At 42.2% G+C, this 24,100-nt stretch overlaps 1 protein-coding gene across 3 annotated transcripts in view; it reads left to right on the forward strand.

Moving 5' to 3' along the window:
• DOCK2 (dedicator of cytokinesis 2) overlaps positions 1-24,100 on the forward strand; it is a 558,619-nt gene that overhangs the window by 206,829 nt on the left and 327,690 nt on the right. For all 3 annotated transcript variants that reach the window (XM_010592406.3, XM_064279098.1, XM_023551366.2), the window contains one exon: positions 8,142-8,290. In XM_010592406.3, coding sequence (XP_010590708.1) covers positions 8,142-8,290 — 149 coding nt within the window. The remainder of the gene's footprint in view (positions 1-8,141; positions 8,291-24,100) is intronic.

Here is a 24,100-nt window from a genome sequence, read left to right on the forward strand (position 1 = left end):
CTTTCCCAATCTGTAGGTGGTCTTTTTACTCTTTTGGAGAAGTCTTCAGATGAGCATAGGTGTTTGATTTTTAGGAGCTCCCAGTTATCGGGTTTCTCTTCATCATTTTTGGTAATGTTTTGTGTTCTGTTTATGCCTTGTATTAGGGCTCCTATGGTTGTCCCAATTTTTTCTTCCATGATCTTTATCGTTTTAGTCTTTATGTTTAGGTCTTTGATCCACTTGGAGTTAGTTTTTGTGCATGGTGTGAGGTGTGCGTCCTGTTTCATTTTTTTGCAAATGGATATCCAGTTATGCCAGCACCATTTGTTAAAAAGGCTATCTTTTCCCCAGTTAATTGACACTGGGCCTTTGTCAAATATCAGCTGCTCATACGTGGATGGATCTATGTCTGGGTTCTCAATTCTGTTCCATTGGTCTATGTGTCTGTTGTTGTACCAATACCAGGCTGTTTTGACTACTGTGGCTGTATAATAGGTTCTGAAGTCAGGTAAGGTGAGGCCTCCCACTTTCTTCTTCTTTTTCAGTAGTGCTTTGCTTATCCGGGGCTTCTTTCCCTTCCATATGAAATTGGTGATTTGTTTCTCTATCCCCTTAAAATATGACATTGGAATTTGGATCGGAAGTGCGTTAAATGTATAGATGGCTTTTGGTAGAACAGACATTTTTACTATGTTAAGTCTTCCTATCCATGAGCAGGGTATGTTTTTCCACTTAAGTATGTCCTTTTGAATTTCTTGTAGTAGAGCTTTGTAGTTTTCTTTGTATAGGTCTTTTACATCCTTGGTAAGATTTATTCCTAAGTATCTTATCTTCTTGGGGGCTACTGTGAATGGTATTGATTTGGTTATTTCCTCTTCAGTGTTCTTTTTGTTGATGTAGAGGAATCCAAGTGATTTTTGTATGTTTATTTTATAACCTGAGACTCTGCCAAACTCTTGTATTAGTTTCAGTAGTTTTCTGGAGGATTCCTTAGGGTTTTCTGTGCATATAATCATGTCATCTGCAAATAGTGATAACTTTACTTCTTCCTTGCCAATCCGGATACCTTTTATTTCTTTGTCTAGCCTAATTGCCCTGGCTAAGACTTCCAACGCGATGTTGAATAAGAGCGGGGATAAAGGGCATCCTTGTCTGGTTCCCGTTCTCGAGGGAAATGCTTTCAGGTTCTCTCCATTTAGAGTGGTATTGGCTGTTGGCTTTGCATAGATGCCCTTTATTATGTTGAGGAATTTTCCTTCAATTCCTATTTTGGTAAGAGTTTTTATCATGAATGGGTGTTGGACTTTGTCAAATGCCTTTTCTGCATCAATTGATAAGATCATGTGGTTTTTGTCTTTTGTTTTATTTATGTGATGGATTACATTAATGGTTTTTCTGATATTAAACCAGCCTTGCATACCTGGTATGAATCCCACTTGATCAGGGTGAATTATTTTTTTGATGTGTTGTTGGATTCTATTGGCTAGAATTTTGTTGAGGATTTTTGCATCAATGTTCATCAGGGATATAGGTCTATAATTTTCTTTTTTTGTAATGTCTTTACCTGGTTTTGGTATCAGGGAGATGGTGGCTTCATAGAATGAGTTGGGTAGTATTCCGTCATTTTCTATGCTTTGGAATACCTTTAGTAGTAGTGGTGTTAACTCTTCTCTGAAAGTTTGGTAGAACTCTGCAGTGAAGCCATCCGGGCCAGGGCTTTTTTTTTTTGGGAGTTTTTTGATTACCGTTTCAATCTCTTTTTTTGTTATGGGTCTATTTAGTTGTTCTACTTCTGAATGTGTTAGTTTAGGTAGGTAGTGTTTTTCCAGGAATTCATCCATTTCTTCTAGGTTTTCAAATTTGTTAAGAGTACAATTTTTCGTAGTAATCTGAAATGATTCTTTTAATTTCATTTGGTTCTGTTGTGATGTGGTCCTTCTCGTTTCTTATTCGGGTTATTTGTTTCCTTTCCTGTATTTCTTTAGTCAGTCTAGCCAATGGTTTATCAATTTTGTTAATTTTTTCAAAGAACCAGCTTTTGGCTTTGTTAATTCTTTCAATTGTTTTTCTGTTCTCTAATTCATTTAGTTCAGCTCTAATTTTTATTATTTGTTTTCTTCTGGTGCCTGATGGATTCTTTTGTTGTTCAGTTTCTATTTGTTCAAGTTGTAGGGACAGTTCTCTGATTTTGGCTCTTTCTTCTTTTTGTATGTGTGCATTCATTGATATAAATTGGCCTCTGAGCACTGCTTTTGCTGTGTCCCAGAGGTTTTGATAGGAAGTATTTTCATTCTTGTTGTTTTCTATGAATTTCCTTATTCCCTCCTTGATGTCTTCTATAACCCAGTCTTTTTTCAGGAGGGTATTGTTCATTTTCCAAGTATTTGATTTTTTTTCCCTACTTTTTCTGTTATTGATCTCTAGTTTTATTGCCTTGTGGTCTGAGAAGATGCTTTGTAATATTTCGATGTTTTGGACTCTGCAAAGGTTTGTTTTATGACCTAATATGTGGTCTATTCTAGAGAATGTTCCATGTGCGCTAGAAAAAAAAGTATATTTTGCAGCAGTTGGGTGGCGAGTTCTGTATAAGTCAATGAGGTCAAGTTGGTTGATTGTTGTAATTAGATCTTCCGTGTCTCTGTTGAGCTTCTTACTGGATGTCCTGTCCTTCTCCGAAAGTGGTGTGTTGAAGTCTCCTACTATAATTGTGGAGGTATCTATCTCGCTTTTCAATTCTGTTAAAATTTGATTTATGTATCTTGCAGCCCTGTCATTGGGTGCATAAATATTTAATATGGTTATGTCTTCCTGATCAATTGTCCCTTTTATCATTATATAGTGTCCTTCTTTATCCTTTGTGGTGGATTTAAGTCTAAAGTCTATTTTGTCAGAAATTAATATTGCTACTCCTCTTCTTTTTTGCTTATTGTTCGCTTGATATACTTTTTTCCATCCTTTGAGTTTTAGTTTGTGTGTCTCTTGTAGGCAGCATATAGATGGATCATGTTTCTTTATGCAGTCTGTGACTCTCTGTCTCTTTATTGGTGCATTTAGTCCATTTACATTCAGGGTAATTACAGATAAATAAGTTTTTAGTGCTGTCATTTTGATGCCTTCCTATGTGTGTTGTTGACAATTTCATTTTTCCACATACTTTTTTGTGCTGAGGCGTTTTTCTTAGTAAATTGTGAGATCCTCATTTTCATAGTGCTTGACTTTATGTTAGTTGAGTCGTTACGTTTTTCTTGGTTTTTATCTTGAGTTATAGAGTTGTTATACCTTTTTGTGGTTACCTTATTATTTACCCCTATTTTTCTAAGTAAAAACCTAACTTGTATTGTTCTATATTGCCTTGTATCACTCTCCATATGGCAGTTCAATGCCTCCTGTATTTAGTCCCTCTTTTTGATTATTGTGATCTTTTACCTATTGACTTCCATGATTCCCTGTTATGTGTATTTTTTTTTTTAATTAATCTTAATTTGTTTGTTTTTGTGATTTCCCTATTTGAGTTGATATCAGGACGTTCTGTTTTGTGACCTTGTGTTGTGCTGATATCTGATATTATTGGTTCTCTGACCAAACAATATCCTTTAGTATTTCTTGTAGCTTTGGTTTGGTTTTTGCAAATTCTCTAAACTTGTGTTTGTCTGTAAATATCTTAATTTCGCCTTCATATTTCAGAGAGAGTTTTGTTGGATATATGATCCTTGGCTGGCAGTTTTTCTCCTTCAGTGTTCTGTATATGTCGTCACATTCCCTTCTTGCCTGCATGATTTCTGCTGAGTAGTCAGAACATATTCTTATTGATTCTCCCTTGAAGGAAACCTTTCTTTTCTCCCTGGCTGCTTTTAAAATTTTCTGTTTATCTTTGGTTTTGGTGAGTTTGATGATAATATGTCTTGGTGTTTTTCTTTTTGGATCAATCTTAAATGGGGTTCGATGAGCATCTTGGATAGATATCCTTTCGTCTTTCATGATGTCAGGGAAGTTTTCTGTCAGGAGTTCTTCAACTATTTTCTCTGTGTTTTCTGTCCCCCCTCCCTGTTCTGGGACTCCAATCACCCGCAGGTTATCCTTCTTGATAGAGTCCCACATAATTCTTAGGGTTTCTTCATTTTTTTAAATTCTTTTATCTGATTTTTTTTCAGCTATGTTGGTGTTGATTCCCTGGTCCTCCAGATGTCCCAGTCTGCATTCTAATTGCTCGAGTCTGCTCCTCTGACTTCCTATTGCGTTATCTAATTCTGTAATTTTATTGTTAATCTTTTGGATTTCTACATGTTCTCTCTCTATGGATTCTTGCAACTTATTAATTGTTCCACTATGTTCTTGAATAATCTTTTTGAGTTCTTCAACAGTTTTATCAGTGTGTTCCTTGGCTTTTTCTGCAGTTATCCTAATTTCATTTGTGATATCATTAAGCATTCTGTAAATTAGTTTTTTATATTCTGTATCTGATAATTCCAAGATTGTATCTTCATTTGGGAAAGATTTTGATTCTTTTGTTTGGGGGGTTGGAGAAGCTGTCATGGTCTGCTTCTTTAAGTGGTTTGATATGGATTGTTGTCTCCGAGCCATCACTGGGAAACTAGTTTTTCCAGAAAATCCGCTAAAAAAAAACTGCAGTCAGATCCCTATCAGAGTTCTCCCTCTGGCTCAGGCTATTCAGATGTTAATGAAGCTGCCTGGGGAGGGTGGGGGAGGGAACAGAGAGATAGGAGAGTAGCACCTCAGAATATAGCCAGAGTTGCTTGTCTTGCTTGGAATGACTATTATATCTGAGATTCCCGCGGGCGCGTCGCCTATGTGTGCTGGCTGTGTGGAGATTGCCCCCGGGGGGTCTGGCCCGCTGGAGTCACGGTCAGATCCTCCGCTTCCAGCCCCACGCCCAGCGTCAAGGCTCCCCTACTGGGACGATGCCCTCTCGACTCCAAAATCAGTCGCTGCCTCCCGGGGACTTCTCGTCCCTCCAGCCTCGTGGCCGTGCCGCCTCCAAGAACCAGCTGTGCCTCCTCCCAGGGTTAGTTCAGATGGGTGGAGCAGGTCCCCGTGCTTGTGCCGTGACCGAGTGTCCCGGCTGGGACGCTGTTCTCCCCGCTCCAATACCAGTCGCTGCCTCCCGGGGACTTCTCCTACAGGCTGTGTCCCACGCCGCCCGCGCGACCCGGCTGGTCCCCCTCCCGGGGTTAGTTCAGGGGGGTGGAGCAACTCTCCGTGTTTATGCCGTACCTGCGTCCAGTCCAAATCCCTGCGGGATGGTTCCCCGGCTCGGATGCTGCTCTTTCTGCTCCAAGACCAGTCACTGCCTCCCGGGGACTTCTCCTACCGGCTGCATCCCACACCGCCCGTGGAACCGGCTGGTCCCCCTCCCGGGGTTAGTTCAGGGGGGTGGAGCAGCTCTCTGTGCTTGTGCCGTAACTGACTGGTACGCTGGCTCCAGGCTCTGGAAACAATCGCTGCTTCCCCGTATTAGTTCGTTCTCCGTCTCTAAATCTGTGTTTGTTGTTCAGGGTTCGTAGATTGTTATGTATGTGATTGATTCACTTGTTTTTCTGTGTCTTTGTTGTAAGAGGGATCCGAGGTAGCATCTGCCTAGTCCGCCATCTTGGCTCCGCCCCCTGTAAAGCCTTTCTTGATAGAGATTATTCTCTCTTTTTAAGCTGCCATGACATTTTGTGACTTTGGCAGTTGGAATTCTTTGGCTGTACGTAACAGCAACTGACTCTGGTAACTTTAAGTAAAAACAAATATATGTGGAAGATAGGGAGTAGTTCAAAGGAAAAGCTGCAGAAAACAGGCATCAGAGGAGAGGCCCAGAGCAGCTCTGGCAGTGGAAGCAGCAGGCACCTATGGGCAGCTTCCACAGGGCGCCTCTGAGCAGTCAAGAAAGACTGTACTCTTTGTACAGTGGTGAGGAGCACAGGCTCCACAGTCAGATTGGATCCATTATGTTCTGGCTGAGTATACTTGGTCAAGTACCTCTGCTTCCTCATCGGCAAAATGGGGAAATAATAATATCTATCTCATAGAGTCATTGGGAGAAATACCTGAGGTAATTTATTCAGGACACTTAAAACAGTGCCTGACACATTGTGTTGTTGTTAGGTGCTGCTGAGTCGGTTCCGATTCATAGCAACCCCCTGTACAACAGAATGAAACACTGCCTGGTCCTGCGCCATCCTCACAATTGTTGCTATGTTTGAGTCCATTATTGCAGCCACTGTGTTAATCCATCTTGTTGAGGGTCTTCCTCTCTTTCGCTGACCCTTTACATTACCAAGCATGATATCCTTCTCCAGGGACATTGTAAGCAGTCAATATTTATTAGCAATCTCAGAAACTACTATTATTAAATTCTTCTTTAGATTCAAATTCAAGGGGCCATCCTAATTGGGGTCTCAAGTGCTCAGCCCTATCCAGAGGAAAACAAGGCACCCTATAATAGTTCCCCAGGATTATATCCCCATAGCAAAGTCAGGTTGCTGTGCCAGAAGAAGGGAGCGTGGACGCTGGGCTGACAGAATGAGAAATGTTCTTTACTTGTTCCCACCTGTATCTTACTCTGCCTTCTGCCATTGCTCATCATTTTCATTGTTAAACACCTCTGTCGGGTTTTAAGCACCTAATGGTCAAGGAGCCCTGCTAGTGCAACAGTCAAGTGCCCGGCTGCTAACTGAAAGGTTGGTGGTTCAAAACCACCCAGCGGCTGCTTCCGTAAAGATTACAGGCTAGAAAACCCTATAGGGCAGCTCTGCTCTACCACATGGGGTCTCTATGAGTTGAAATAGTCTCAACAGCACCTAACAACAACAATGGGCAAGAACTATATCTTATCTCTGGACCTCCAGTCCTAGTGCCTTCCACACCAAGGATGTTCAATGTCTATTTGTTAGACTGAATTAAAATGAAATTCTGGAGTGTATGATTCACTTCCCACCTCTAGGGCCATCTGGCTGTGAATGACTTAAAACATTTTTGGAATTTTTTTTTTTTAGTATCAAAGTTTTCTATTTTCAAGGAAAGTATAGAAACAAAGCTGTGTAAGGTGTCAGAACTTTCAAGAAATTTCTCGAGGCAGCAACATCAAGACAGACACCTTTCTCTGCGAAAGGTTTAATTCATTTCAGTTGAAAGCTGGTGTGTACAAAGATGCAAGTGGAAGGTTGATCATTTTCATACTGTTTGTACTAGTAAAAAGTATCCGTCAATAGTGTATGGCTAAGTAAACAAATATATTCATAATAGAGAATGCTATAAAACAGTTAAAAATAGCAGATACCTATATGTAATTGGAGCCCTGGTGGCACAGTGATTAAGTGCTTGGCTGCTAACCAAAAGGTTGGCATTTCAAATCCACCAGCTACTCCTTGGAAACTCTATGGGGCAGTTCTACTCTGTCCTATAGGATCGCTGTGAGTCGGAATCCACTGGTGGCAACGGGTTTGGTTTTTGTGTTTGGTCTATACGTAATGACATAGAAAACACTCCAAGAAATATTGGTGAGTGTAAAAAATCAAGGTGCAGAACAATTCATACAGAGTAGTCCCCTTAAGTAAAAAGCAAAAAAGAACAAAATGACGCTATATATATTTAAACTGATACACATATATGTCGAATCATATAAAAATATCTTGAAGGTTTATATTCACAGCATGATATGACGTACTTATCTGGAAGCAAAATCAAATTGATAGTGCATGTTTTATACTGATACATTTATATGTTGGGTGCCAGTGGAGTCGATTTCAACTCATGGCAACCTCATGTGAACTGCCCCATAGGATTTCTAGGCTGTAATCCTTGTAGGAGCAGATCACCAGGTCTTTCTGCTGCGGAGCTGCTCAGTAGGTTCATACTGCCAGCCTTTTGGTTACCAGTTGAGTGCTTAATCCTTGTGTCACCAGGGCTCCTTTTGGATTTATGTATGTATATATAAATATGTAGAACAAAGTAGCAGCAGCTGCTTTTGGAGAGGGAGGGACCAGAATTGTGAGTGATGCTCTAAGAAAATCTTAACCAATCTTTAATATTTAAAAATTTTACAGGGAGAATGTACTCATGCAGTATTTATTTAATGAAAATTATCTAAGAAAAAGAAAGAAAAGAAACTAAAAAAATGAGCAAGCCCCAACGCTTCTGATCTGCCTTCATTTCAGAATGCCGGGACATTCTGCTTCCTGTCATCACCAAAGAACTGAAGGAACTGCTGGAGCAGAAGGATGAGATGCACCACCAGGTCCAGGAGAAGAAGTACTGTGTGGAATTACTCCATAGCATTTTGGAGGTCCTCAGCTGTCAGGATGCGGTAAGCCCTCATGATAATGGAAATGTTCTGGACTCAGATTAGAGCTGAGTTGATTAAGCTCTAAAATATTGATGCTGATGAATAGCAGTTGAAGTCTAAAGATAAAAGTCAACGACTTGCTTAGCAGGCCTACTTGTCCATGACTAACTCCTAATTCTCTGAAATATGGTTTGAGGATTGGAATTAAGCATGTGACATTTTGTCACCATATTTCTTATTGGTCGGGCTTTCTCATGGACATTATTGCACTTTTCAGATGACTTGTCTTTATACTCAATTCCTGGTTTGCAGGGGTGTGAGGGGAGTTTTCTATCCTTAAACGACCAAGAAAACCCTCTTGTCTACTTTCTTAGCTGATTTGCATGAGTTTCATTCCTCCACTTGTCTCCAGTAATGATGAAATTGGTTAAGGCTCTTGTCTCCTTCCTTGGATGAGCAGATTGTCCAGATCTGGACACCAGAGATAGGATGGAGACTGGGGTGGTGATAGGGGGATGGCTGCGGCAGTGAAGCCAATGTGTGTTTGGTAGACACCATTCAGAGATTAAGGCAGGGTTGCATCCAAAAGCAAAGACCAAAGGAAGCATCAGCCTCAGTGGGAGTAAGCGGAGGGTTTCCAAAAGGGCAAAATCTGCAGATGATGTTAAGCAAGGTGGAATGGTGATGGTGGTAAAGGCTGAGAGGCAATGCTTAGAGACAGGCACAGAATTCTTGAGACTTGGACGAGGGAGGTAAGAGTTCTTGACACGACCTAGGTTCTTTCAGCAACTCCACCCTTATTCTTGAGTAGTGTTCAGGAGGACCTCTGGTCCAGGAAAGGACTGGTTTTAGACGACCGTGTAGACCCAAACAACCAACAAATGCCGTCTAAATATATGCGTGAACATTTCCCCTCTTTCTCTCCTCCCTGGAAAACCTAAGGACAATTGCTTCGTGGATGAATCTCATCTGTGATTGACTACAGTTAGAAAATTCTACAGAACAGCATTCGTTTATCTCTTTATCCTGTAGTCAATCATTACCATCAACTTCCTTGTATGAGATCTCCTGTTTCTTCCTTTCTATTCTTACCATTGTAGTTAAGCTTCTGATCTCATTACTGTGTAAATGCAGTAGCTTGCTTTATTCAGTCATCCATCCATCCGTTCATTCATTCAGAAATAATATGAGGCACCTGGTATGTGAGGGAACATAGACACATTCTCTTTTCTCAAGAAAATCCTTAGTAGGGGAAACAAACATGTAAACAAGTAATTGATATGAGGGATGTAATCTGGGTGTTCTAGATGTATAATATAGGGTACTGGAGCTACAAAAGAGTTCATGTGTGTGTGTCTAGCATTTTTTTGTCAAGGAAACCTCACAAAAGAGGTGAAGCTTTAGCTGGATTTTTAAGGCTGAATAATTAATGGTCACAACTGCTACTTTATTTGCTGTATTCTAGGCACTGTGCTAAATGCATGACATGCGTTCTCTCTCCTTACCCTGATCCTAGGGCTAAGGATTATTATTCCCATTTTACAGATGAAGAAACCAAAACTGACACACTTCATTAACAATCAAGGCCCCAAAAACCCAGACCCAGAAGCAAATAAATGGCAGGGCCAAAATTCAAACCCGGTCAGACTCGGTCTGACTCCAAAGTCTGTGTAACCACAGAGACTTACCTCTCTTTTTTCCCTCTTATCTCTCTTCTTGTATCCTGGAGAGATGATATAATTCCCAAGAGCTTGAACACTCCAGATTCACTCTGGTATTGACGTTAATAATGTATATTGTTTCCATAAGCACATCTCCTAGCCAGCTGTTGAGCCGGCTCCAGTCTTTGCTACTTGATTTTTTTCTTTTTTTTTTTTTTTAAGGGAGAGCTTGGTCTTACTCTTTTTCTTTTTTTTTTCGCCTTTGGAAGAGAGAAAAATAGAGCGTTCAATTCTGCCATACTTATGTTTCTACTCAGGAACAAACTTTGGTTGTGTGTGTGTGTGTGTTTTCTTGTGTTGGTTTTTTAAAGAAATGGGAAGAAGGAAAGAAAAAAAAAAAACCCTCCCCATCCCCTTTTCATTCACTCTCTCCTGTTCTTTAGAACTTCCCCTGTTTTGGCTTTGTTTTTTTTTTTTGTTTTGTATGTAATCCTTGGTTCCTCAGGTATTCTGTTTTCAGTAAAGTCTCCTTACACTAAAAAATAAAATAAGGGACATAAGGGTTGACCCATAATTTCTACAGGAGCTTCCTAAAGAATCCTGACTCTTCCTGTTGAAAAGCTAATTTGCAACTGTTTCTTACATTTGAGTAATTAATGCTCAGATGCCTTGTAATAGGGGGAGGAGGTTGGAGAGTATCAAGGATCCTGGGAATATGCTAATGGACCCAGTTTGGGGAATACAGTTATAATGGGCTGATAGTCAAGTTCCTGACTTAGATGGAAAAATGGCCCTGCTTCACAGGTTCACAGTTCATTTGTAGAGCAGGGGATGGTCCCCCAGAGCTCTATCCTGACAGGTTGTCATCACTTTGCAGAGTCAGTTACACCAGACACCAGCGAGAAGAGGCTGCTGCCTCACACACCCTCAGTACTTAGGGCTTCAAAGCCAGGAAGTGAGTGGGAGGCTGCGTGCTCCCCTTGGGGACTGTGGCATCGCATCTGGACTTGAGGTGTGTGGGAGGTGTTGTCACTCTTTACTGCCCTTGAGCACATGCTTTTATACTGAATTCTGACTGTGGGACCTTCCCACCCCCTCCCCCAGGGTGAGCAACTGTCTTTGCTGGCTGAGTTATTAAATACTATTATTACCGTTTAGTTTGGGCCAAGATTCTGATGGGCTTGGTGAGCCCTTCGTCTGACCTTTCCAGCTCCTGAGGATGGAGATCTCTCCTCTTTTCAAAAGCCTTTCTTCCAGGAAAGAGATTCATTCAGTAGCCATTATTACTTTGAACAAAACAGAAAATCAGAAAGTCCCAGTGTCTTCTCTAGATCTGTCTTGCTGTAGCATAAGGTGGCTCTCAACTCCAGCTGCACATTCGCATCCCCTGGAGAGCTTTTCAGAAACAGTAGTGCCTACACCTCGTCCCAGGGATTTCAGTTTAATTGGTCTGGGGCTGGGGGCAGCACTATGAGAAGTTTGTTGTGTGCAGTCCAGTCGAGTTGATCTCGAATCATAGTGTTCCTATAGGACAGAGTAGAACTGCCCCGTGGGATTTCCTAGGCTGCAATCTTTATGGGGCCAGATCTCCAGGTCCTTTCTCCCTCAGAGCAGCCGATGGGTTCAAACTATCACCTTTTCGGTTAGCAGCCTAGTACTTAACCATTATGCTACCAGGACTCCTATGAAAAGTTTAAACCAAACCTGATGCCATTGAGTTGATTTTGACTCATAGTGGCTCTATACGAGAGTAGACAGGGTTTCCAAGGCTGTAAATCTTTAGGGAAGCAGACAGACACGTTTTTCTCCCAGGGAGCCACTGGTGGATTCGAACCCCTGCACCTTTTGGTTGGCAGCCTAGTGCTTAACCGCTAAACCACCAGGGCTCCTCTATAAGAGGTTTACCAGGTGATTATAACAGGCCAGCAGGGGGTGGAGAACCACAGCTCTAGTGCATTAGTGTCAGCTGGAGAAGCTGTTAAAACACCTTCCTCATCTTTAGGTCTGCAGGGTAGGGCTGAGACTTGCTTTTTCTAACGAGTCCCAAGGTGATGTTGATGCTCCTGGTCCCAGGAACCACACTTAGGAACTCCTGCTCTAAAGCGACCTATTTCTTCTTCTTCTTCAGTATTTACAGGAAATGGAGGAACAGCTGGGCTCAGCCTCAATTTTTTTACTTAATTCAAGAGCCCTTTCCAGCCTGTAATCGAGTACCTTCCAATATGACATTTAATCAGGGGTAGATTAACTGGTTAACATTAAGCAGGGTACACGTGGGTTTACTTGTGTGTATTTACTAATCTGTGGTAAACAAATTCACCATGGTTTTGATGTGGTGAAATTGTTCACTACAGGTTAATAAATACACACAAGGAAGCCTGTGCTTACCTTGCTTATTGGGTAATCCAACCCTGCCTTTAATAAACCATAAAGTGACAATGTCCTCAAACAAATTCATTTGTCCTCATAATTCATTTGTATGGGCTGGTGGGGACAGGGCATGTGCAAAAACTTAGCTTTTAAAAATCCAGACCATTGAATGTGCTGTTTCTACTAGCACCAGCTTCTCCAAATTGGAAATACGGAAGAAAAAAATAACAAGCCTCCCAGAGTAGACATCCTGGGTATTTCTTCAGCTGTTGGGATCCTCTCTGCTGATAACAGCATAGCCATTCATTACTGGCTCTTAGCGGGCACCATAGAACAATGCTTCTTCCCAACCGCAAGCATAGAGTCTGTCCACTTACTGGAACAAATGCCCAGGGTTAGAACCACGTGTGGAAATTAGTACTTACAGTGCAGGGTGCCAAGCTTCCCTTGGAGGGCATGGTGTGTTAGAGGATGGGAAAGGATGCTTATCTTCCATTGACTGTCAGCCTCTGGGTAATTACAGCTCAGCACTGCAGGCCTGGCAGGAGGAAGCTATGTTTTCCTGTTATTACCTTATTCATTGAAACCCTGGGTGGCACATGACACAAGGCGAGCTGTCCCCCTTAGCCTGGGTGTTGGTATTTTTTTTTATGATGGTGTTAAATTCCCTCGCCCAGCTGGCCAGAGTTGCACTTAGCATTTGAAAAGGACATGCTCAGGTGAAAGATAAAAGGTGGACTTCTGCCTCTATTAACTCCTTTTGTCCCCGTGGCTGAGCAAGTTTAGTTTTGTCAACTCCAGTTACTTTGAAGGGCAGGTTTCACACTGGCTTCATTCTGGGACTTGCTAGGCTGCTGAGTAACTCTTAAATTTTAATTTTGCTCCAGACCCAGAGGGAGTTGTTTTTTTCCTCTCCCCTTCTCTGAAAACAAGGCTTTCGTTTTTGTTTCATTCCTCTAAAAGAAACTAGAGTGATGGTTTTGGACCGGCTTAGCAATCATGACCCCTGATTCTAAAGAGGAATGGTGTTGTTTGAATCTGAATCATGGAGTTAGAGAGCAAGGGATTCAGCTTAAAAAAAAAAAAAAATCCTAGAGTCCATTGACTAAAGCTGGAGGGTTTTGCTGAGTACTACACTAGTAGTGATTTGGGATTTCAGAAATCTTTAGGAATCAGCTTAGACAAGGCAGGGAAGGCTTTTACTCATCACTTCCTCCTGCCTGGAACATCCTTTCCAGATCTTACTTTTACTATGCAGGTGAAATCCTAAACTCCTTGTAGGCTCAGCTCAGATAAAATTTCCCTTCTGAGATCTTTTCAACTCTATTCCCACATCCTCCCTTTAGGCAAACTTTTTTTTTTTAAATAATTTTTATTGTGCTTTTTTTTTTTAAGTGAAAGTTTACAAATCAAGTCAGCCTCTCACACAAAAACCCATATACACCCTGCTAAAAACCAAAAACAAAAACAAAACAAAAAAAAACCCAGTGCCGTCGAGTCGATTCCGACTCATAGCGACCCTATAGGACACGGTAGAACTGCCCCATAGAGTTTACACCTTGCTACACACTCACAATTACTCTCCCCCTAATGAGACAGCTCGCCGCTCTCTCCCTCCACTCTCACTTTTCGTGTCCATTTTGCCAGCTTCTAACCCCCTCCACCCTCTCATCTCCCCTCCAGGCAGGAGATGCCAACATAGTCTCAAGTGTCCACCTGATCCAAGAAGCTCACTCCTCACCAGCATCCCTCTCCAATCCATTGTCCAGTCAATCCATGTGTGAAGAGTTGGCTTCAGGAATGGTTCCTGTCCTGGGCCAACAGAAAGTCTGGGGGCCATGACCACCGGGGTCCTTCTAGTCTCAGTCAGACCATTAAATCTGGTCTTTTGAGAATTTGTGGTCTGCAACCCACTGCTATTCTGCTCCCTCAGGGCTTCTCTGTTGTGTTCCCTGTCAGGGCAGTCATTGGTTGTAGCTGGGCACCATCTAGTTCTTCTGGTCTCAGGATGATGTAGTCTCTGGTTCATGTGGCCCTTTCTGTCTCTTGGGCTCGTAATTGCCTTGTGTCCTTGGTGTTCTTCATTCTCCTTTGATCCAGGTGGGTTGAGACCAATTGATGCCTCTTAGATGGCTGTTTGCTAGCATTTAAGACCCCAGACGCCACTCTTCAAAGTGGGATGCAGAATGTTTTCTTAATAGATTTTATTATGCCAATTGACTTAGATATCCCCTGAAACCATGGTCCCCAGACCCCTGCCCCTGCTACGCTGGCCTTTGAAACACTCAGTTTCTTCAGGAAACTTCTTTGCTTTTGGTTTAGTCCAATTGGGCTGGCCTCCCCTGTATTGTGTGCTGTCTTTCCCTTCACCTAAAGTAGTTCTTATCTACTAATTAGTGAATGCTCCTCTCCCACCCTCCCTGCCCCTCCTCGTAACCACAAAAGAATATTTTCTTCTCAGTTTAAACTATTTCTCAAGTTCTTATAATAGTGGTCTTATACAATATGTGTCCTTTTGCAACTGACTAATTTCACTCAGCATAATGCCTTGCAGTTTCCTCCATGTTATGAAGTGTTTCATAGATTCCTCACTGTTCTTTATTGATGCATAGTATTCCACTGTGTGAATATACCATAATTTATTTATCCATTCATCTGTCGATGGGCATCTTGGTTGCTTCCATGTTTTTGCTATTGTAAACAGTGCTGCAATAAACATGGGTGTGCATATATCTGTTTGTGCAAAGGCTCTTATTTCTCTAGGATATATTCTAAGGAGTGGGATTGCTGGATCATATGGTAGTTCTATTTCTAGCTTTTTAAGGAAGTGCCAAATGGATTTCCAAAGTGGTTGTACCATTTGACATTCCCACCAGCAGTGTGTAAGTGTTCCAATCTCTCCATAGCCTCTCCAACATTTATTCTTTTGTGTTTTTTAGATTAATGCCAGCCTTATTGGAGCTGGAATCAACTCGACAGCAGTGGGAGTGGTTGTTGGAGTGAGATGAAATCTCATTGTAGTTTTGATCTGCATTTCTCTAATGGCTAATGATCGTGAGCATTTCCTCATGTATGTGTTAGCTACCTGAATGTCTTCTTTAGTGAAGTGTCTATTCATATCTTTTGCCCATTTTTTAATTGGGTTATTTGTGTTTTTGCAGTTGAGTTTTTGCAGTATCATGTAGATTTTAGAGATCAGGCGCTGATCAGAAATGTCATAGCTAAAAACTTTTTCCCAGTCTGTAGGTAGTCTTTTTACTCTTTTGGTGAAGCCTTTGGATGAGCATAGGTGTTTGATTTTTAGGCGCTCCCAGTTATCTAGTTTTTCTTCTGCATTCTTCATAATGTTTTGTATACTCTTTATACCATGGATTAGGGCTCCTAACGTTGTCCCTATTTTTTCTTCCATGGTCTTTATCATTTTAGATTTTATATATAGGTCTTTGATCCATTTTGAGTTTGTTTTTGTGCATGGAGTGAGGTATGGGTCTTGTTTCATTTTTTTGCAGATGGATATCCAGTTATGCCAGCACCATTTGTTAAAAAGACTGTCTTTTCCCCATTTAACTGTTTTGGGGCCTTTGTCAAATATCAACTGCTCATATGTGGATGGATTTATGTCTGGATTCTCAATTCTGTTCCACTGGTCCGTGTATCTGTTGTTGTACCAGTACCAGGCTGTTTTGACTGCTATGGCAGTATAATAGGTTCTAAAATCAGGTAAAGTAAGGCCTCCCGCTTTGTTCTTCTTCTTCAGTAATGCCTTATTTATCCGGGGCCTCTTTCCCTTCCATATGAAATTGGTGATTTGTTTCTCCACCTCATTAAAGAATGTCCTTGGGATTTTGATTGGAATTGCATTAAATGTATAGATTGCTTTTGATAGAATAGACATTTTTATAATGTTAAGTCTTCCTGTCCATGAGCAAGGTATGTTTTTTCCACTTATGTACGTCTCTTTTGGTTTCTTGTAGAAGTGTACTGTAGTTTTCTTTGTATAAGTCTTACATCTCTGGTACGATTTATTCCTAAGTGTTTTATCTTCTTGGAGGCTACTGTAAATGGCATTGATTTGGTGATTTCCACTTCGATGTTGTTTTTGTTGGTGTAGAGGAATCCAACTGATTTTTGTATGTTTATCTTGTATCCCGATACTCTGCTGAACTCTTCTATTAGTTTCAGTAGTTTTCTTGAGGATTCCTTAGGGTTTTCTGTGTATATGATCATGTCTTCTGCAAATAGAGATACTTTTAATTCTTCCTTGCCAATCTGGATGCCCTTTATTTCTTTATCTAGCCTAATTGCTCTGGCTAGGATTTCCAGCACAATGTTGAATAAGAGTGGTGATAAAAGGCATCCTTGTCTGGTTCCCGATCTCCGTGGGAATGTTTTCAGGCTCTCTCCATTTAGGGTGATGTTGGCTGTTCTAGGCAAACTTTTAAGGACTTTCTTCTCTATGTTTTCCTAGCAGTGTGTTCAGACAGATATCACAGCGCTCATGTTTTCTGTCGGCCTCTCATGTGCCTGGCCCCCTTACTACGCTTTGAGCATAGACGCTTTGAAAACAAGCCTTATTCCCCTCAACTTCACAGAGCTTGTACTTGCAGCTTCACTTCTTGTTAAAAACCAGTTGCCCTCGAGTTGACCCTGACTCAGGGCTACCCCACGTGTGTCAGTGTAGAACTGTCTTCCAAACGGTTTTCAGTGGCTGATTTTGTCAGAAGTAGATCTTCCAAAGGACCTCTGGGTGGACTTGAACTGTCAACCTTCCCGTTACAGGTGAGTATGTCACCTGTTTGTACCAGCGAGGGACTCCCACCTTTGGCTAAGCCTGCCTTTACACTCCATGCTCCAGTTTCACTAACATTCTTGCAACTCCTCAAATATGCCTTGCTCTCTCACTTCCAGGTTACTATGCATGCTGTTGCCACTGCCCAGAACATATTCACCTCCACTCTACTCCTAGCTAAATCCTACCTAATGTTTAGAAATCAGAATAAATGTCACTCTTCCCAGGAAGCCTCCTGTAACCTCCTTCCCACCCCTCCTTTGTGGTGGCAGGAGCAGCATGTACATACTCTGTTGTTGTACCTGTGTTCTCAACCTCTGTGGGCTTGTCTGTCTGTCTGCCTGAGGGGCTGGGAGTGCCAGGAGGACAGGGAGTAATTGCACCTGCCTTTGCAGCTCCGCTCTGCTCCTTCTCTTGCCCATCCCAGCCCAATGCCTGGCTCATGAAATTATCTGTTGAGGGAATGAAGAAATGAATGACTATGACTTACCCAAATCAATAGCAGGGCTTGATTCTCCCTGGGGTCTTCTACTCTGAATGCTAGTAAGGTATTCCTTTGCTCTGCTTGTTGTCTTTGGACCTCAGGTGCAGAAGGCAGAATTAATCTTACTGTTCGGTTCATGACACACCACCCTCATTGGATAAAACAAAGTTCTCTCTTGTTTCGTGTGTGTGTGTGTATGTATGTATGTGTATGTATTTATTATCTTTTATCTCCATGTCTCATTCTCATTCCCCTACCTACCGTACCTACTATGGGTGATCTATCTAGTGTGTTGAATATATGTGTATGGTGTTGGGTACATGCATTTTTAGCACATGCACACACACACCTCCCTTGAAGAGATTCAGAAACTGACAGCAAAAGGACATTGGCATCTTCAGCTCTGTCAGGTTCCTGATGGTTAGGGAAGGGATGGTGGCATGCACAAGAATCATCTAGAATTGAAGGCGTTCTTGGTCCAGCTCTGCCCCTGCCCTGTGCCCCTGACCTGCCACCTGGGACAGTACCTGGCCCTGCCTGCCTGGGTAGGGTTGTCTTCTTCTGAAGTGTGTTCCCCATGGCCAGTCTGAGTTCTGGGCTCTCTGATAATCCCAGGCAGCCTGCCTACTGCAGGCTGAAGGGAGCCTGGGACTGCCTCCTTACATTACCATTTAATTCCCAGGAATCAATACCATTGTGCAAAAGCAGCAGGATTTTCTTCTAACCTATCCTCCTATTTCAAATAAAAGGCAGGAAGACAAAGCATGCTGAAAGTCTTGTGTCAAAGCATGCTGAAATTCTTGTGTCTGTGGTACATTCTAAACAGAGACTGGCTAATTAAGCCCCCAAATTGAAGCTTAAACAGATGCGAATTCTTTACCTTGGCTGTTTTGTTTTCACACCTTACTCTTCCTCTGGCTTTCGTGGTGTTAAATGTGTCCATCCCAGTCCAATGGAGTGGCTTCCCATGGATGATGACATACCTTACACTTTACCAGCACCTTTAACCTGCAAGACTTTCTTATATGTCACAGCTTTTTGTTACTGGCCACCACATGGTGAGGTAGGTTTTATTATCCCCATTTTATGGGTGAGGAGGCTGAGCCTCAGAAAGCCTAGGTGACATTCCCACCCAAGGTTAGAGAGTTAGTAAAAGGCAGAGCCTGGGAGGAATCACTGCATTTCACACCAAAGTCAACAACCTGTTGCACATGACATTGCCTTCCACCATGGCACATTTATACTTGAGCATTTCAGAGTACTTTCACCAGTATCATTTCCCTGGTGGAGGCAGGAGCACATTCCTGGGAACCAGAAAGACTGCACTCATGGATTCACTCCACAAATATTTGAACAGCTCCTATCATGAGGGGAGCCCTGGTGGTGCAGTGGTTAAGAGCTCGGCTGCTAACCAAAAGGTTCGGCAGTTGGAATCCACCAGCCAGTCCTTAGAAACCCTGTGGGACAGTTCTACTATGTCCTATAGGGTCACTATGAGTCAGAATTGACTCAACAGCAACCAGTTTAGTTTTTGGGTTTGGTATCATGAGAAGCCCTGGTAGTGCCATGGTTAAATGCTCAGCTTCTAACTAAGAGGTCGGTGGTTTGAAGCCACCAGCTGCTCCATGAGGGAAAGATATGTCCGTCTGCCTTCATAAAGATTTACAGCCTTGGAAACCTTATGGCACAGTTCTACTCTGTCCTACAGGATTGATATGAGTTGGAATCAACTAGACAGCAGTGGGCTTGTGTTTATCATGTACACTATTCTTGGTGCAGGGGATATAGCAGCAAGGAGCACTGGGTGCGGATTCTAGATCTGCTCTTTATTAGCTGTGGAAAGTGATGTAACCTCTCTCTCTGTAGAAATGGGGATATTCCCCCAGGTGTCTCAGGATCACAGTAAACAACATCTGTGAAAACATCCAGCATTATACTTGACATGTAATTCCTGCTCAATAAATGTGGCTTTTCTTCTTCTTTCCATTGTTCCAGACTGCTTCTGAAACATCTCTGTAACTCTTTTTAGGAATAGTAAAGGGCCAAGTGGCCTCCTGGGAGGATGGGGAGGACATTGCAGCCCATCAGCACTGACGGTAATCCTCCAGTCAGCCCTGCCTGCCTGTAGTGGCAGCCAGATGCTCTGGAGCCTTCTCAGACTCCACAGGAGGCTTGTCAAGGAACAGCAGATGCTCTAGCTGGAGCAGAGCCTCCTCCCTGCAGGGCAGCAGGATCTCCTATGGATTCCTACAGAGACTGGAGAAAAGTGGCAACCTGCCTTTTCCAAAGCTCTTTTGGGGTATTCCAGAACCATAGGGCTAGTGATTATCTACTCATGTGTGTGAGCCCTGGGACCAGTCACCTACTGGAGGTGCCTCGTGAGAACGGAGGGTTAAATATTTTGGAATTTTATGAGGCAGTTGTTAAATACAACCATTATTAAAAATTAGTTTGTATACATCTACAATTAAATGAACAGTATTAAAATCAAAGGCAATACATACTCAAAACCCATCAGCTCCTAATTATGTTACCACAATATATTCTCCTCTGTGTGCTTGAGGTTATTTACATTTCTTGTGTCTGCATGGAAGACATTACATTTAAATGGTGTGCTGCTGTACATCTCTTCCCAACTCTGTTCGATGACGTCATGTTGAGAGCTTGAAATCAACCATGAAGGGAGTGTTTACACAACAGAAATTGGCCAGCTATGTATATGGGGCTTTTATTTTTCCCTTCCTGGAGTGCTGATTGATCTGGCAGCACACCACTGCCTGGGAACCAAAGGAATAGTGCAAACGAGAAAAACCCCTAGGCCCAGGGGAGCTGCCTACACTCTTCTCTTCTCCCCAGCGGACCCTGGACCTGCCACTGTCTGAGGTTCTCATGGGACTGCTTGAAGAGAGTGTGCTTCAGGGATGTGGTAATTTTAGCACAAACTAAACACGCAACCTAGACCAGGGAGGAGAGAGATTTTTCATTTCTCATGCCAATCTTCATTGTTTGGCAATGGCTTCTTTCCTAGTGGTGCTGAGAATTTTGAGGTCTTAGGAGCCCTGGTGGTGTAGTGGTTAAGAGTTCAGCTGCTAACCAAAAGGTCGGCAGTCCAAATCCACCAGCTGCTCCTTGGTAATTCTATTGGGCAGCTCTACTCTGTCCTATAGGGTCGCTATGAATCGGAATCAACATGGCGGCAACTTTTTTTTTAACAGAACCCAGTAAGAAAAGGGCATGGTGGTGAGTAATAGCTGTGGGAGATGTGGGTTGGGAGATAATGACAATGTTGTCATGGATTTGTACTGCCCAGACTAAGTATCTAACCCTGGGAAAGGCAAGTTTAACAGGGAGACTGTTATCTTTCGCCTCAGTAGGTTTTGGCCTTAAGCAGGTTTAAAAATTATTAAATTTCACTTTTGATAAGGCAAACACCACAGTAATAATTGTTTCAGGCTAGATCATTGAAGGATATTAAAGTTAATCGGCAAAACTATGGTGAGAAACAGGATATTTCTATAGTCTCAAGGTATCTTTCCAAAGTATCTATTAATTACACAGAGCAACATAGTAACTTTACAGTTGAGGAACCTGGCAGACATCTCTTAACCAAGGGGTCATTGTGAACACCACCATAATGGGACATGTCAACACCATGTGCCTTCCTGTATGATGCACCGAGAAGGGCACAGCATCACTCCTGTGGTAATCTCAAAATGCACAACCTCAGTCTAACCATGAGGAAATATTAAACAAACCCATACTGAGGGACATTCTATGATGTAACAGACCAGCCTTCTTCAAAACTGTTCAGGTCATGAAAGACAAGGAAAGACTGAGGCACTGTCATAGATTGGAGAGGACTAAGGAGATGTGGAGAGGCACTGTTGGTTCAGGGGTAGAATTCTTGCCTTCCATGTGAGAGACTCAAGTTCCATTCCTGGCCAGTGTACCTCATATGCAGCCACCACTTGTCTACTAGTGGAGGCTTGTGTGTTACCATGACGCTGAAAGGTTTCAGTAGAGCTTCCAGACTAAGATGGACTAGGAAAAAAGGCCTGGCAATCTACTTTAGAAAATCAGTCAGTGAAAACCCTATGGATCACAATGGTCTGATCCACAGCTGATCATGGGGATGACCCAGGACTAGGCAGCATTTTGTTCTGTTGTGCATGGGGTCACCATGAGTCAGGAGCTGCCTTGATGACAGCTAACAACAACAACAACAAGGTAAGTTCACAACTAAATTCAGTGTGCGATCCTGAATTGGATCATGGACCAGAAATATGTACATTAGAGTGAAAACTGGCAAAATTAGAATGAAGCATCTAGTTTAGTTAATAGTATTATACAAATGTGAATTTCCTTGGTTTGGTCATTGTATTCTTGTTATGTAAATGTTGACATTAGGTAAAGTGTATATAGGAACTCTACTATTTTTCAAGTTTTCTGTAAGTCTATAATCATTGCAAAATAATAAGATTTTTAATAGTTTATTTTTGAAGTATTCACGGGATGATCACTCACAAAGAATGAGTTTTGGGCCTGAGCAGTTCCTCAAAGTATGTCCATTCTAGCTAGCAGGGATGCTGGTAGATAAGAGTTCCCTCTGCTTCCTCTCAGGGGACCAATGTAACCACCTACCAAAAGATCTATTAGTTAATCATTTGACTAAACCAACATTTAGAGTGCATCAACCCAGGACTGGATGCTGTGCTAGGCTCTGGGGACATGGAGGGGCTGAAGCACCTGTCCTGTCCTGAGGGACCCTGCAGCCTAAGTATTTCACTTGGGCTACCTGATAGCCTTCTCCATACAGTAATCCCTGGGCCAGAGCATGGGGCTAGAATATTGCCGGGTCTTTGCCTGGCAGGCTTGGCAAATGGGTGTTGTGGCATTTGCTTACTGGATGGTCTCTGGGCCATTTATTCTCAGGAGATCCACCTGGAAAATTAGAAGACAGCTTTTGTTGATGGTTGACTAGGACTCCCCCAATAAAGTTAATAATCCAAAACATTCTGTTCCATCAGCACCAACTAGAAATACTTCTGGAGGTGTTCTTCAGTATTCCTATTATTTCCCATGACTGAAGTATAAAGGAGTGTGCCTACAGCCAAATCCACCATGTCCTCTCTGCATTCCCTCCCTCCCTCCCCTCCTCTACCCTACACCCATCTTGACTGCCTCTCAGGGCTGGGACCAGGATGAGTGATTGAGGCACTTGCCTGTGGCTGGTGGGTGCAAAATGTAAGGGGGCACCTGAAAACTCAGTCATCGAATAAATAATATTTGAATGTAGTATTTTTTAAATCAATATTTTGATAACTTTTGTTCGTCATGGACTTTTTTGCATTAATTTTAATTTTATTTTTTAAATATTGCATTTAATTGTATATATCTTGATTACTGGGTTTTTTGGAGTTCTCTTAAATTTTACCCCTAAGGCAAATGCCTCTTTCACTTCACCCCTTCACCGTAGTCCTGGGCTGCTTAATGTCTCTGATCAATGGCTGTCAGCAATAAAAGAGCTGGCTTTGCCAGTGAGTGAGCGTGGCAGCCCACAGGAGTAGAGAAGGTACATTTCTCCCCTCCAAGACTATGGAGGGCCTAGGGAAGCTTTCTGTGTACAGGGAACCTTTGTACAAAAGCACCACTTAAAAGCAACAGCCATTTACACTTTAAACCTTTAGTTGGCCAGCCACTTGCTTTCCAAAAGCGTTTCTTGTATGTTTGAATTAAATCTCTCCTTCACAGTTGGGAGGAATGAGTTCAAAGTCCATTCACCTGCTGAAAATATAGCTATGTTTGGTCTAGGTTACAGTTACTGAGGGAACCATAACTTTGATTTGCTCAATGGATGTAAATGTAAATCCTTAAGTAAAATGTGTTAAGTGAGGAAGGAGGTGCTCTGTTTTTAAGGATGCTTTTGATCCACAGCTCTGTCTATAGTACCTCAGTTGTCATATACCACCTGGGGATAGCAACTGGGGATTGCACCAGGGAAGCGTCCAGAGAACAAGCCAAGAGTTCTAGAAGTAGACATCTTCTCAGGGAGGTTGTAGTTAACTTTAGTCTCCAAGATAAAAACAATTGATTTAGCAACCCGTATTAGGAAATAAAATGTTTAATTTCAGCACAGTTTCTCCAAGCAACCTAGCATGCTGAGATTATCTTGGACTATTTATTACCTTTTCTTCTACCTGGAGTTCAAGCTCAGTGTAGCTTTTCTTTTCAGCCACATCTCCTGCTGTGTTCAGCTGACGCCTTGCATTCTGACGAGGTAAATCTTTTCTTTCCCACCAAGCCTTCATGGTCTCTCCTCTGTCATTCACCCTGCTTCTTCCACCTGGAATGAACTTTTTTATTCTGTCTGGTGGTTCACAGCCTGAATCCAGATCACAGATATATTTTGTTTGGCTTGCAGAATTATTTAATAAAAGCCGCAGTCCGTACTTACTCCCTGTTTTTTCCTGGATGACTGGATTGACACATTTATGTTATTTTCCCAGCCTCTATGTTTTTTTTTTTTT

This window comes from Loxodonta africana, chromosome 2 (assembly GCF_030014295.1).
Source record: "Loxodonta africana isolate mLoxAfr1 chromosome 2, mLoxAfr1.hap2, whole genome shotgun sequence".
Lineage (NCBI taxonomy): Eukaryota > Metazoa > Chordata > Mammalia > Proboscidea > Elephantidae > Loxodonta > Loxodonta africana.